The following is a 14776-nucleotide window of genomic DNA, read 5'->3' on the forward strand; positions in this document are numbered from 1 at the left end:
TGTGTATGCGGCCCACCGCCTCTCGCCTTTCGGGGAGGGACAGGAAGAGGCGGACTCGGAGGCTCGGGCCCTGACCTGGGGTGACCTGCAGGTGACCCCATACCTGCCAGCTCAGCTTTAGGGCTGCAGGGCCTTGGGCAGCAATTCTGCACTGGGAGAGGGGGCTTGGTGCTGAGAAAACACACGGGCGGCAGCACAATTTCATGTTTGGAAAAGGGAAAGGAATCTAGAGCCTTGTCATCATAAAATACCAAAATCGTGTTTACCAGGTCGTGCATTTTTAAATGTGAACAAGCTCTGCCTCGGAGGAGCCAGCTGCAGCCTCTGAGGGGCTGGACCCCAGGGGGCTCTGGGGAGCGTGCTGAGCAGGCAGCTGAGCACACTCACTCTCTCCAACTGCCTCCATGAGGTTTGCTGCTCTTGATTATAATGAAATGCAACCCCCAATTTCCTCTAAAGACTGAAATGCCAGTCAGTTTGCTGTAGATCTGGTTTCCTGGGCCCACGGTGGGAAGGAAGACTTTCCAGAAAGAACCTCAGCCTCCCTCCAGCCCATGCCCTGCCTCGCTGCCAGGTGCCTGGCCGCCGGGCAGAGGGTCCCCAGGCTCAGAAAACAATGGGCTACATGCATCGCTATTTATCCTAACAGAGCTCCTCCGCTCCTCCAGCCTCCCAGGAAAAAACTGGGGTGCCACTGAAGCACCCCTCTACTGGCCTGCCCTGGGGAGGTCACCCACCCAACCCCCGGGACAGAGGACGGGGTCCCGCACGGCCTCTGCTTAGCCTCAGGAAGCCCGCATGGAGCCCAGGGCACTGCCCACTCGCTCCCTCACTACCACTCCGACTCCTCAGAAGGTGGCTTGGACCCTTCTCCACCCCCCTGTGCTCTAGGAGAACAGCCCCCCCACCCTCACCCCGCCCCCATCTGACCTGGGAGAGGGATTTCCGGCCAACTGACCTTAAAGGTGTGTTTTCGGCTGATGTTGTCCGAGGGCTGCACCGCAGCCACCCGGAAGCTCAGGAGGGGAATGCTGCCCAGGATGCTCTCCTCCTTCTCATCTGTCAGGAAACAGGCAGGTGAGATGTGTGTGTGTGTGTGTGTATGCGTGTGTATGCATGTGTGTGTATGTGTGTGTGCGTGCCTGTGTGCGTGTGCAGGGGTGAGACAGGAGCCCGTCAGCCCTGTTACAATAAACTGAGACGCACGGTTGTTGCTCATCTGCAGTAGGCACGCAGGGCCACCCACACCCGCACAGACTGTGCTCTGCACACCGCACCTCCAGGAGGATGCTCTTGGATCAGGCACTGGGGTGTGTGGTGGCTGGGGACGTGCTCTCGGCGTGGCTGGAGGTGAATGACAGGGCAGCAGCCCCACCCTCGGGGAGCTGACATTCTAGTGCACAAGCAGGCAAACCAATAGAGCTCCTTGTTCTACGTCAGACACTGTCCCCAGGGAAATGCCTTCCTGGACTGAACCCTCTCAACAGTCCCGTGAACAGTGGCTGCTGTTATCCCCGTTTTCTGAGACGCAGAGAGGTTAAGCAGTTTGTCCAATGTGACTTAAGTAGGAAGTGGCGGGCTGCTCTTTGAACCCCGGGAGTCTGACCCCCACGCTGTCATTCTTAACCCCTCCACCGGGCACAGTGCCTGCCCAGCACCAGACTATTCCAGCGTCTCACATACACAGCAGGATGGCGGGATGGGGTGTGGGGGCGTGGACGGTGCCCTCTGTGGTCTGTATCCTCTGGGGAACTGTATCTAAGGTTCCCGCCAGCACCCAGCAGCTTGCTTTGTCCCCTCCCGATGCACACGCACATGCACACTCTCTACATCTGTGTCTCAGGGCTCTCCTGCCCCTGCAAGGCCTCCTGGCCCTCTGGTCCCTGCATCAGGCTAACCACCATGCTGTTACATAATTCATCCTGGATCTCCAGAGGAGCCTGACAGATTAGCTAGTCGGGCACCCAGCTGTCAGCAGGAGGCCCGGAGGGTGGGGTGTTCTGTGGGACAGGATGGGGGCGGGGGGGTGGGGAGAGGAGCTAGGAGGCCATGGCAAGACACTCCCCACTTGCCCAGAATAGCTCCTATGCCCTGGGCTGGAGATGCTGCAGCCTCCCCAGAGAGAGTTCAGGAGAAATCCCTTAGGGCTCATAACCTCCACTAGTTCCCCCTCTCCTCTCACTCCTCACTGGCACAGCGTCCAGCCTCCTGCGCAGACCTCAGCGTGGTATCCGGAGGAGGGCTAAGCCAGAGGAGCAGGAGGGACCAGGCCTGGAGACCAGGAAAGCAGCCCCTGGAGGAGATGGCTCTGCCTGGTACTGCCCAGGCCTGCATTCAGGGGGTCTCCTGAGAGCACCTCAGTGGACAGGGGCCCCCAGAGCAGTGCCCTTGGACATGCACAGATGTTTAAGGTTCTTCTCTCAGGCCAGGCCCAGAGTCTCTCCAGCGTGTTCACACTGTGTCCTGGAGGCCCAGCCTGGGCAGATTCCTCTGCCCCACCCTTCTGGTTTCTTCTGTGACCCGACCTGTATACGCAGCCCCGTCCTGCTCTCTCCTCAGAGCTCAGGTGGCAGCAATTCGGGGCACAGGAATGGCAGCACTGGGGAGGGAGCGTGTCACTGGGTACAGCCTTTGTTTGCCAAAGTTAATGATTCACTGAGTTGCTCCAGGAAGGCCCAGAGGATCTGGGCTCTGCCATTCCCGGGTATGGAGGGCGTGGAGTGGTGCGGAGGGGCCCAGAGGGGCGTGGAGGAAAGGGGCACAGCCCCTTCTGCTGCAAAGACATCTCACCCTCCTCTACCCAGTGCCCTGCGCCAGGGGGACAGGACCACGCCGTCACCACCCTGCTCGCTCCCTCTGTGCTCCCCCTGAGACAGGGTTGCTGTGTTCTTTTTAAAAACACCTTCCTCGAGGTTGCTGCACCCATGCTGTCAGATCTTTGCCCTCCTCCGCTTTGGAGAGGGTCAGGAGTGAGTGCTGGGTGGACCAAGAGGGCAGAAGCTGGAGCTATGCATCTATTCCTCGTGGACGGAGCACCTGCTAAGCCTGTGCTGAACACAGTGGACAAGACCCGCTGCCTTCCTGGACCGGATCGCTCGGCCCACGGGACAGGAGACAGAGCAGCATACACGCTCCGGCCAGTAGGTGTCCTGCTGGTAGCGGTCTGGCAGAATGGAAGGATGGTGGGCCCTCGCCCCCGCAGGCCTGGGGAAGGCTCACCTTTGTAGTAGAAGAGGCAGCGGTCCACCAGGACGAACCAGCGCTTGTTCCACTGCTTGACCCCGGAGCTGGCCTGCGGGGCACATGGGGAGAGACAGACGGAGGGGCTGTGAGCGGGGCATGGAGGAGAGGAGGTCACAGGAGGAGCACAGTACTAACTTTAAGGACATCTCGCCTCTGGTTGCAGCTCGGCCACTGACAAGTAGCAGCAACCCCCTCGAGACCCCGGATGCAGGCACCTGACATGGGGTCATTGCCTGTGACCTTGAGTTCTGTCATCTTGGGCCTTGGGGCTTCCCTTCTCCTTCCCCCTCCGCCCCCTCTGGAGATAAAAAGGGCAAGAAATGAGCCAGAATGAGTGAGCAGAGGGCAGGCAGGGGCAGTGGCAAGGACAATGGGGAGAACTGCTGGACAGAGACTTAAAGAGACACCATCCCTGCCACAGCAAGAGGACCAGCTGAGGAGAAGCCCGCAGGCTGCTCCCAAGGGGGGGTGACCTAGCACAATTCAAAATCATTGTATCCGCCCATCAGGAAATCTAGCTGCATTCCCAAATATGACACCAATTTTTTCCTGTGTGATTTTTGGGAAGATACTTGACTTCTCTGAGCTTTCATAATAACATCCGCAGATTTATTCACAGAGCTATACCAAATGAGGAATGGGAGGACGTACCAAAACAGACGCGGACTATGGTGAGCCCGGAGGAGTCACAGTGCTAAAGGGGAGACAGAGCCCTGGGCACGGGGCAGAAGGCAGAGGGGCCTCACCTGCTTGAAGAGCCAGCCCGCCTTGGTGACAGGCGTGTTGAGGTTCCGCTTCATGGAGTGTGAGCGCTTGCCAAAGGCGATGGCCTTGCGGGAGGTCCGGGTGGCCTGGGGAGGCAGAGAGAAGCTGGCTTGGCTTCTTCCCTCTCCTGCTTCCCTTGCCACCGGCCAGGGGAGCAGCTGGACGGCTCTGGGTTATACCGCCCTGGGGTAGCCCGAGGCGCCCTCATGCTGGGAGGCCCACGTGTGAATCATGGATGTGTTATCAAGTCTGACTTTTTTTTTTTATTATTTCCAAAATCGGGCTCAGATAATAATCCTGCCTGTCTGACCGTGGCGGGCCTTTTGGGGTTTCCTTGGGAAGAAAGTAAGATTTCTCATTTCACTCCTGGCCTACCCTTCTGCTACTGTCCTTACTCCTTTCCTCTCTCATTGTGCTTTCTGGAACCCACTCAGCTGCGTGTACCTTGCCTGTACCACCATCCTCTCAGAGTCATGTGCATTCTCAGTGTCCAACACACCACGGGGCTGGGAACACGGACACGAGGGTTCTAGCTCCTCACTGCCACGTGGATATCATCCTTCTCCCACATCCTGGCATCCACTCTCTCCTGAGGCACCACGGATCTCCACTGTTTAGTCCTCATCTCCATCAGCTTCCAGAGCATCGTTCCGAGCCGGCCTGCCTGACTGATCACCCCTAACTGCTCTCCCGTGCCGGCCTGATCTTGCCCCCAACTGCCCTCTCCTGCCGGCCTGATCTCACCCTCAGCTGTCCTCATCTGCCGGTTTAATCTCACCCCCAACTGCTCTCCCTTGCCGGCCTGATCACCCCTCAGCTGGCACCACCATGGCTTTGTCCAGAAGGAAGTCTGATGTCTGGAAGATGGCCAGTCAACCCAGTCTAATTAGCATATTACTTTTTTATTAGTATATATACAAATCTAGTCTGTTAAATTTTTGGAGAGTACTCCATTGCATGACTAGACCACCACTGATTGTCTAGTAAGTTTCTTAGAAGAACAGTGTCTACTCTTCAGTGTTTTTCCATCTCCCCTTCCACCTCCTCTTCCACCTTCATCACACCACTGGAACTGCCCTAGTCAAGTGTCCGGTTACCATAGTGTTGCTAAGCCCCATGGTTGTTTTCATCCAAGTAAGATCTCATCACATTGACCTCTCAGCAACATTCTTCTCTGGATTACTTCTTCCTCCGGAGACCCTCTTCCTTCCTCCTCCCTTTCTGAGCTCTCCACTGCCATGTCCTTCAGGAGTTATCAGTGGTTCTCAATGAGGGTGGGGCAACTTTGTTCCACAGGGGTCACGTGACAATGTCTAGAGACATTTTTGGTTGTCACATGGTGAGTGCTACTGGCCTCTGGTGGGTAGAGGCCAAGGATGCTGCTCGACATCCTATAATGAATCACCCCACAGTGCAAAGCATTACCCAACACAAAATGCTAACGGTGCCGAGGTGGAGAGCCCCTGGTGCAGATGCGGGTTTTCTGTGAGGCTCTGGTCCGAGCACCTCACCTGCTCACTGGAGCCGGCAGACAGAGCTGGACAGGCTATTGCGTTTCCCAGGATTCCTGCCCGACAGCCTTCCTTGGAGGCTGGACTCACCCGGACGCTGGGCCGCTCTGGAGGGACCTCGGACACCATGTTGTGGTTGGAAATGTCACTGTTGGTGGTAGCCGGGCGTTTCCCACCTGCTTTATTGGACATGTCCAAGGCCGATCTGATTTCAGGTTGACCAGAAGAGAAGAAAGAGACTATTCAGAACCGAGAAACAATGGAAACCTCCATCTCTGTCCCACCCTGCCACCCCCTGTTCCAACACCAGCACAAAATTAGATCCCTCAGTGCTATCAAGAGGTCATCGCAGCTACTCCCTCAGCTCTTCTGAGACTATCTGCCAGCAATCCTGCAGTGTCTCCTCTTTTTTTCCTGTGAATTTATTTAAAAACAAAACAAAACAAAAAAAAAACCTCAACTCTAGGACTCTGGAACTCCTTTCCCTTTTAATTTAAAAGACACAATAGCCCAGTGCACTATGAGAGTCATTTAATTATCTTTTTTCTTCCCCTCACTGAGCCAAGATGCAGAGCAAGTGGAATTGGCATTTGGCTCTATGGCTGTACCTGATTCCCTCCCCTCTCCCCTCAGAGGCCCCTGGGTGTGTGCCCAACTCCGACCTGTCTCGCTCCTCTAGCTCAGCCTGTGAGAGGCACCAACCCAGGACCTGCTACGTTTTGGGGAAAGTGGACGAGGGAGTCAATCCAAAGGATCTCAGCAGTGTCCATCCTCAGAACTGAGGGGAGTGGCCCTAAGTCCCTTTGCTCTCTTTTCCCCCTTCCTCCCTGCTCCAGGTGAAGTGTGGGGGGAGGTGGCTAAAGATGGAAAGGGCAGCCAGGGAGTGGGGCAAACCTACGTTTTCAAGTCAAATTTTTTGTTTTCTTCTGGGACCTGGCCAGTCACTGGGTGTAGAAAGGTGTTCCGTCTTTCATTGTGGCTGTGGAAGCAAAAGAGAGAAGTTGTGGTTAAGACGAGGAAAGCAGAGGCACTGCAAAGGATTAACAGTGACGGGACTGCGACCACATGGGAGCTGGTCCCTCTGTCCTCCAGTGGGATCCTGAGGTGAGACGGAAGCAAATGGAAGGCCAGGCTGTGGACAAAGCAGCACAGTCAGGTTGGGGGAAGACACCTTTCTCTGGTCAGTGTTCACTACTTACCAGACACCCCTGAGGCTGGAAGTGAGCCCCCCGTAACCTGTGGTGTGGAGCAGGCAGGGAGGGGACTCCAACAGCCAGGATTTCATGTGTGGTATGTCCCCTCCCAGGGACAAGGCCCGCCAGTGCTCCACATAAAAACTGCTCACTCATTTCTGCTGAGACAATCCTCTCATGACCTTGGACTCCCTCCCCTGCTGCTCTGTATTCCATCTTCTTAGGAGAAATGCGAGAGAGCCAGAAACGCCATTCCTGAGCCTGGGCTGGGACCTCCCTTCCCCCGTCTCCCCCCCCCCCCCCCCCGCCCCCAACACACACACACACACTCAGACCAGGGTCTCCCAGGCTAAGCACTATGGGTATCACCGAGACCTCAGGCGAGTCCCACAAAAAGGTTAAGTGCTGGCTCAAAAGTCAGATCGAATGAAGGGATGTGTGGCAGGAAGCAGGGGGCATGGGCCAGGGTGGGGTCTGTGGAGCAATATTGTGGAGGCTCCTTTCCTTTGGAAAGTCCTGCCGTGCCGCCCAGCTGACTGAATGCCAGGCCAGTTCCCTGGTGGCTCTTTGGAGAGATGGGGGAGGAGATGAATGTGGAGGGAGCTGGTACAGTGGGTCAAAGCCACAGAAGGCAGGCATTTGAGATGGATTCGCCACACAGGGGACCACCTGGCAAGAAAGTTATAGGAGACTCAAGCATGCAGCCAGTGAGGGCTGGAAGGGTGCGGAGTCCTCCTCCCCAGCCCTGGGGAGACACAGCCGGACAGAGCCTGCTGAGGTTGTATCGAGGCTGTGGGTCCTCACACCGGCCACACTAGCACCCCCACAGCGGGGGCCAGCTGGTCAGCTGGTGCCACCGGAAAGAGACCTGAGCCTGGTCCCTTCAGCTGCACGAGAGAAGTAAAAGAACCTTCTGGAGACCCTTTCAATAGCCCCAGGACACATCCCAGTCCCCAGGCTGTCTGTTGAAGCTAAAGATAATATCAAAGGGTGTTTTTTCAGCTTCCAAACCAACCATGTTGAGATCAAATTCCAAGGCATTTAGTAGCTGGGAGCACAGCCATGATAGCCTAGGGCCGTGGTCGGCAAACTGGGGCAAACTGCGGCTCGAGAGCCATATGCGGCTCTTTGGCCCCTTGAGTGTGGCTTTTCCACAAAACACCACGGCCTGGGCGAGTCTATTTTGAAGAAGTGGTGTCAGAAGAAGTTTAAGTTTAAAAAATTTGGCTCTCAAAAGAAATTTCAATTGTTGTGCTGTTGATATTTAGCTCTGTTGACTAATGAGTTTGCCGACCACTGGCCTACGGGAAATCTGGGTTTCGCAGCCTGGGCTTGCTGGCCAGGACCCTGTCCTGCCAGTGTCCATCTGGCCTGGGTTCTAACGTTAGTATATTGATCACCTGCTCCTGCTTCTCAAACTCTCTTCCTTCCTCCCTGCCAGGTACAACCAGGATGCTCTCCTCAGCTAACCCACAGGGGACCTTTGCAAGGATGGGTAGCTGTTTTCAGTCACCCTCATCCTTGGCTCTGCCCCTCAGGGCCCAGGGGGTGGGCAGTCTGACAACGAAGGTCCTTCAGGTGCCAAGGTCTCTGCTTTTCCATGTGACACAGAGCACCGGTCCCCACCCCAGTCCCCTGTGCTTTACACGCTCCTTTGCTAACGCTGCTGACACCTTTCCTGCAGGCACTCGTGTACACACACACACACACACACACACACCACACACGTGCAGACGCACACAGTCTGCTGTCAGCTGGCACTGTTTTCAGGGCACGGCGAATTCCTCCCTGCCCTAGACTCTCTACCCAGCAGCCCCTACAAATGACGTCCTCTCTCCAGCCCGGCACCACCAGTTCCAGCACAGCTTCCCCTTGGCAAGCACTGCAATGCAGCAGCCACTGTGACCTAACTGTCTCCTGCCTCCAGGGCGGGTCGGCGGACCCCACACTCTGAAGCCCGGGCCCGAGGAGCCGCCAACACCGCCTGCTCTCACTTCGCTCCGCTTATGTCCACTGAAGAGATCCCTACCTGACCCGGCGATCGGCCCGGAACTTCAGCATCGTTTTGGCAGCTCCGTCCCCGCTCAGCAGCCTCGGAGGACCTCCCAGCCACCCTGCTCCTACCATCCTCTGAGCAGTAAGTCCTCCGGTCCCTGGCCGAGCTCCAGACACTGCTGCTCCCCCCCCCCCCCCCCCCCCAGCTCTAGCACGAGGGAAAGGGGCGGGCTCTCCCCAGGTGGTGGGAAGGGCGCCCAGGTGCTCTAGGGGCCTGTGGCTCCTCAGCACCCAGACCCTCAGAGTGCTCCCGGCAGAGTAAGGCGAGCAGGGCTGCTCCTCCCAGTCCAGGTCCCCCAGGAGGAGACGCCGAGATGGAGATAGGCATGGGGAGCAGGTGTGCAACTTCCAGCCAGTCAGACCTCCCTGAGCTAAGGACACATTGCAGCTGGGCAGGTGGAGGAGTCTGGGGCTGCCTGTCTGCACAGCAGAAATGCAGCCAGCCAGCCTGGGGGAAGGCGGTCCTCCCTGCTGCCGCCTCCCAGCCCAGACGCTCCGATCCTGTGGGCTCAGGGGTTAAATGCAGCTCCGGATTCGTGTGCTATTGCTGCCCAGGCGCCGGGGTGGCTCAGTCCCTTCTCTCCTCTCCCAGCCTGCCCAGCCTCCTTCTGTCTGGACAGGAGCAGACCGAGCGAAGCTTTGCCAAGTCCCCCGCGCGCTCCCTTCGGACACAGCGCCAGCTCGCTTGCTCTCGGCGTGGGGTGGTCCGGCAGAGGAGCACGTGGAGCGGGTGCTGGGCTGGGAGCAAACACCAGCTTCTTTGCTCAGGAGACACGGGAGGAAGGCTTCTTCCCAGAGCGCGTGAGGAAGAGGGCAGCAGAGGGGCTGGGGGTCACTGCGTGTTGGTTTCTGAAAATCTTCCAGATGCGATGAGATGACCTCCAGCTGGCACCGTCAGATCTGCTCAAGGGCAAGGAGAGCTGCAGTGCCGTTCACTCCCCTGAACTCTCCTCGCCGCCGATGATGGTCCAGTTTCCCCTTCTCCGGACATCCTCCGTGGGGTAGGGCCTGGGGCTGCAAGGGCCTCTGAAGGTCACTTCCTCCACCCCCGCCTCCAGGCACGCCCGCTGGCTCTCCAGTCTCCTCAGTGCCTTGCTTGCTTGTAAAGGGTTCCAGCAAAGAAGGCTCCAGACCCTCTGTTGTCTTGTACTGCCGAGATGTCCCTGCTGGTACCGATCTCCAGGTCCTCTGGCTTTCCAGATTATTCCATGTTTGTCTTCGGGTGACAGAATCCTTTCTGACTGACACAGGTCCTTTGAGCAGCACCAGGGATTCTGTGGACGTCATGGCCTGTTGTTTACGGCAAGCCTGTGACGTCACGAAAGACCCCGAAAGGGAGGGGCTAATCGAATTTTTGGACCGAGGGTAGAACGCGGTCGGAGAACGACGCAATCCGTGACCAGAAAAGCAAAGGGACAGCGTTATTGTTTAACCCACGAGGGAATGAGCTGGGGCCTCAGCTGCTGATACTGAAGCAACTAATCCTGAACTCCAAAGGCCAGTGTGCTCAGACATTGGGCGGTGCGTTTGCAAATGCTTTGTCCTAATGGCAAGAGGCTTTGGGTCCCAGATGCCACACCCTCGCACCAGCTCCCTGTGCCCCGCTATGGGCAAGAAGACGGGGGGGGGGGGGGGGGGATTGAGGGGGGTGGAGAGGGGGGACGCTTCGTTGTGCTCCTGAGGCATCTGCCCGTGCACGGCAGGAGCTCGGCGTCTGCTGAATGAATGAGCCAGTGAATGAACAAAAGAAACTCCAGTTGCTCCAGTTTCATTTTTATCCACCTGCATGTGGGGTTTGACATTCTATCACCAAGGGCTTCCCTATCTCTGCTCTCTCTTAAAATTAATTACTTCCTCTCCACGAGAGGAGCTGCTTCTGCCCCCTCGTTCCCTCATTCGGCTCCCCTGCCTGGCTCCCCCTTGACTATCCAGCCTGGCTCGGATCCATCTTCATTAGGAGGGGAAGAGAATTAAGCTCCTCGGCTCAGGAGGAGGGGGCGGAGGTGCATGGGGAAAATGAGTTTTTCTTCCTCTAGAAGCGAAAATACCCCCTTTTCCTTTCGGGCTGAGCTCAGGGGCCTCCCACAGCCTCTGCTCAAGTTGCAGGTTGAGTTACTTCTCCCAGTAAGAACAGCACGGGGAATAGGAAGGAAGGCTCAAGGGTTTGCCCGGCCTGTTGAGAGCTCTGAGGTCCACGTGGCACCCACAATGTCTAGCCGGGGTGCTTTTCCTTTGCCACGGAATTGCACAGACGGCAGGTTAGTCAGCAGGAGGAGCTTAGCAGGTGCTGAACACGAAAGGAGACGGGGGAGGCCGCCATTTCTCTCTCCTCTGCCCTTTCTTCTGGGGGAGCAAAGGGCCTCCATTTCTCAAGGACAAGTGGTTCTACACCTCCAAATGGACCCCCCAATGCCACCGGGGAAAGGCAGCAAAGTAGGTATGGGGGTGGAGGCAGGAGCACCCCAAAACTCCTGGGCTGCCCCCTAGATGTTCACCTTGGCCTCTGTACCTATGAAGGTGGACTCCGGGGCAGTGCCATCCGTGGAAAGAAAATTGGCTAAACCAGGCTTTCGGTCCAAGATCCAGTGTGAATTAGCACTCTGATTTGACTTCTCGCGTGAAAATGAGACACCTTCTAATCCTATAAAATGAGAGCTGCACGCTTCCAAAACGTGCAATGTTTTGTGCATAAGATATCACGGTTATGATCATTCTGCTTAAAAAACAGAGAAGTATGCCAGGAGCCGGGTAGAAAATGACATCACACGGTCTCAGACGCCAGCAGGCTGGGCACGCGGGGCTGGCATTCCAGAAGTGCCAAGACCAATAAGCGACAGAGAGGGGAGGCAGGTCCTCTCTGCTTGGCAGGCACGTGTCTCTCCATCTCCTGGGGCTTTTCCGCAGCTCCAGAGACGCTCGCAGCCTCCGAGTCCTCGTGACAGCCTCACTGCAGGGACAAGTGTCCTGGTCCCTCTCCAGGTGTCTCACCCCCGCCCCCCCAAGAGCCGGCCTCTGTACGAAATGATGCCTGGCACTACACAGTCAAAAGCAGCACATGCAACCTGGGTCTTCACAGCCCCTTGCAGGCACGCATGCTTGCACACACACACACACACACACAGGCTGGACGCCCAGAGCTCCCCTGTGATAAATATTCAACAACTGGAGAAAGACACTCAGCTCCCTGCAGCCCCTGGCCACCTCGGTTATCTGCCCTACGCCAGGCCTTCATTTCCATGGCTCCCGAGAATCTGCTGATGAGAATTAGCCCTGGCCAGGCCTCCTCATCCTCAGACGGCGCTGGCTTCTGGCAGCACAGCTCATTAGATAGAGGGTGGCCGGTCGGCGAGGTGAGTGGGCGGTAGAGCGGCCTCTGACCCCGCCCTCTCGCTTCCTTCTCCCCCCAGCAAATTCCAAGCCAACGCGGTCCCCACTCCAGGGAGGGTTTCTGCGGTCAGAGGAGGAGAAGGTGGGAGAGGTTTGGCTTCCTTTCTCTCTCCTCCTCCCCCTCTGGATCACATCATTATTTTCAAGGCACTTTATCTGCACCGGCATTCTGTCCCAATTAAAAACCAGCCAGGCTTACATTTCCAGCAACCCCGAAGTGCCCGCTTCCTGGAGCGCCCCCAGGCATTCCTGGGAAAACATCCGCTCCCCAGCCAACCTCTGCCCGCCAGCCAGAGTCCCTCTGTGGTCCCCACTGCTTCGCACACAGAGAAGAGGCACCAGAGAGTCAGGCCTGGTGGCCCCTCTGGGCAAGTGCAAGTGAGGAGCCCTCGGAGGTCGCGGCCTCCTTTCCATGTGCTGACCACCGACCCAACACCGGGTGCAGGCTGGGGCGGGGGGGGGGGGGGGGGTGCCCGCCAGCTGCCAGCGTCACACTCGCACTCGCTCTCTCTCCTCTTCGCCCTGGCCCCGCCCCTCCTCCTGTGCCACTGTCATTTCCAAACTGAAGCCAGCGAGCTTAGACCTCTGAAGATGCTCGGAAAACCTGTGCTGCTCTTTCTTGCTTAACTCTGCCTGTGCTCACCCCCTCCCCACCCTAGGGGCCTAAATGCATTTCCTTCTCTGCTTCCCCCATAGGGGAAGGCCACACCACCTGGGCCCGCCCCTCAGGCTGACAGCACAGAGCTGGCTGCAGGGAGTCCACTCCCGTGCCCTTCACATTGGCTACATTACCGAATGCCAGTCCTGGGATTGCCGCTCCTTTACTGTCTGAACACAGTGCCCCTCCAAGTGTTAACACGGGGTTCTTGGCCCAGAGGGCATCTGCCCCTCACCCCGTCCCAACGTGACAACCTGGGCCAAGGGCTGGAAATCACGAATGAGACCCGGGTCTCCCTCTCCCACCCCACATGGATGTCCTTCCCTGAGTCTCACTGTAGCAGCTCCTAACCCCGGCCCTGGGCCTCTGCCTCCCTTTCCTCAATAACAGGAGAGGGGAAGCCGAAGGCAGCAGGGAAGGGCGGGAGGGCCTGTGTACTCTTTAGTCAGGGCAACGGCTCATTGTGTGCACGTGTACACGTGTCTAGGTGCATATATGTGTTTATGCGTACATCTCTGTGTGCGTATGTGAATGTGAGCATGTATAAATGTGCGTATGTGTGTGTGAGGCCTGAGTGTGTGTCTGTGTGTTGTGTGCATTGTGTAGTTTGTGTGTCTGTGCCTGTGTGTGTGTGTTGTTTGTGAAGTATGTGCCTATGCCTAGTGTGTCTGTGTGACGTGTGTGTAAATGTGTGTGCATGAGTGTCGTGGTGTGTAAATGTGTGTATGTGTATTGCATGTGATGTGTCTGTGTTGTGGTGTGTGCATGTGTCTATGTGCGTACATGTCTATTGTGTATGAGTGTAAATTTGTACACGCGTGTAATGTGTATGTATATTTGTGTTATGAGTTTGTTGCATGTGTAGTATGTGTAAGTGTAGGCATGTCTATGTGTGTACATGCCTGTAATTTATGTGTGTGCCTATGCATGTGCAATGTATGTAGTGTGTACATGTATGTAAATGTGTGTGTAAATGTGTGTGTGTGGTGAATATAAATATCTCTCAGGGGAACTTCGTGGGGAAGCTTCATGTTGATTTTCTACGCTAACTTGGACCATCTCATCCTCAAACTGATGGATTCCTTTGTCTCCGGAGAATGAAGGTGGCCAGGGTGGCTATGTAGCATTGCCACGCCAGTTACTGAAATGTGGAGCTTCTTCCTTACTGGTTGGTAAAGAGCTGCTCTGCCAGCCTCCTCCGCCTGCCCTTCCACCCCGCCCTGGCCTGTGACCCCCCCCCCCCCCCCCCCCCCCCCGCAGGGCCCTCCAGAACTCCCGTGTCCTTCACATTGGCTACATTACCGAATGCCACTCCTGGGATCGCCGTTCCTTAACTGTCTGAACACAATGTCCCTTCACTTGTTAAAAATGGGTGTTCTTGGCCCAGAGAGTGTCATGGGCAGGATGTCCCTCACACCCTGCCCCAACGTGACAACCTGGCCAGCCCGTCCCCGGGGCCCCTCACACTCCGTCCTTGCTGTGGCTTTGCTCCTGCAGGGGAAGGACAGTGAGAGGAGGGCAAGGAGCTCCCTGGGGCTCCAGCTCCACATCCTCCTTCTCCCAGCCCTGCCTTCTGAGCCACCCGGTCCGCCAGCTAGGAAGGGGGGGAGGCTCCAGTCCCCTCCCCGCAACCTCCACACGGCCTCCTCCTGACAGCCACGGGGAAGGAGTGCTGAGAGGCAGGGCAGGGCAATCATTCATTACCCCTCCTCCCCAGCTGAGCCCCACCCAACCCCCTACCCTTCCGAGGCTGAGGCGGCCCAGCTGTCCTCTCGCCTGTGCAAGGTCGTCCGCTCCCAGCTCAGCAGCTTTGGTTCTGGCCCCGCGGAGAGCCGTGACCGGCCGGCCGGCGGGGAAGAATTCCGCAGAGTGTTTGTCTGAAGCTGGGCTGGTGTCCCTCCCGCCACACCCTCAAAGGCTACCAATGCCTTCTTGGAGCCCCATCCAGCAACTGGAGAGGGACA

The 14776-nt window shown here is 57.1% G+C and overlaps 1 protein-coding gene and 1 long non-coding RNA gene across 22 annotated transcripts in view; one reads left to right on the top strand and one right to left on the bottom strand.

Moving 5' to 3' along the window:
• Nucleotides 1–14776, bottom strand: part of PLEKHA6 (pleckstrin homology domain containing A6) — a 136059-nt gene that overhangs the window by 33979 nt on the left and 87304 nt on the right. For 20 of the 21 annotated variants that reach the window (XM_045583004.1, XM_045583007.1, XM_045583006.1 and 17 more), the window contains 5 exons: nucleotides 6418–6498; nucleotides 5610–5724; nucleotides 3990–4094; nucleotides 3220–3292; nucleotides 959–1059 (listed from right to left, as the gene is read on the bottom strand). In XM_045583004.1, the coding sequence (XP_045438960.1) occupies nucleotides 959–1059; nucleotides 3220–3292; nucleotides 3990–4094; nucleotides 5610–5724; nucleotides 6418–6498 (475 nt within the window). Of the gene's footprint in view, nucleotides 1–958; nucleotides 1060–3219; nucleotides 3293–3989; nucleotides 4095–5609; nucleotides 5725–6417; nucleotides 6499–8741; nucleotides 8766–14776 lie in introns of those variants that run through there. The other variant, XM_045583010.1, reaches the window with a different exon arrangement.
• Nucleotides 6413–14776, top strand: part of LOC118721466 — a 38761-nt gene continuing 30397 nt past the window's right edge. Inside the window, exons 1-2 of the long non-coding RNA XR_004988744.2 lie at nucleotides 6413–6500; nucleotides 9789–9799. This is a non-coding gene — a long non-coding RNA (uncharacterized LOC118721466). The remainder of the gene's footprint in view (nucleotides 6501–9788; nucleotides 9800–14776) is intronic.

This window comes from Pipistrellus kuhlii, unplaced genomic scaffold, assembly GCF_014108245.1.
Source record: "Pipistrellus kuhlii isolate mPipKuh1 unplaced genomic scaffold, mPipKuh1.p scaffold_m20_p_18, whole genome shotgun sequence".
Classification (NCBI taxonomy): Eukaryota; Metazoa; Chordata; class Mammalia; order Chiroptera; family Vespertilionidae; genus Pipistrellus; species Pipistrellus kuhlii.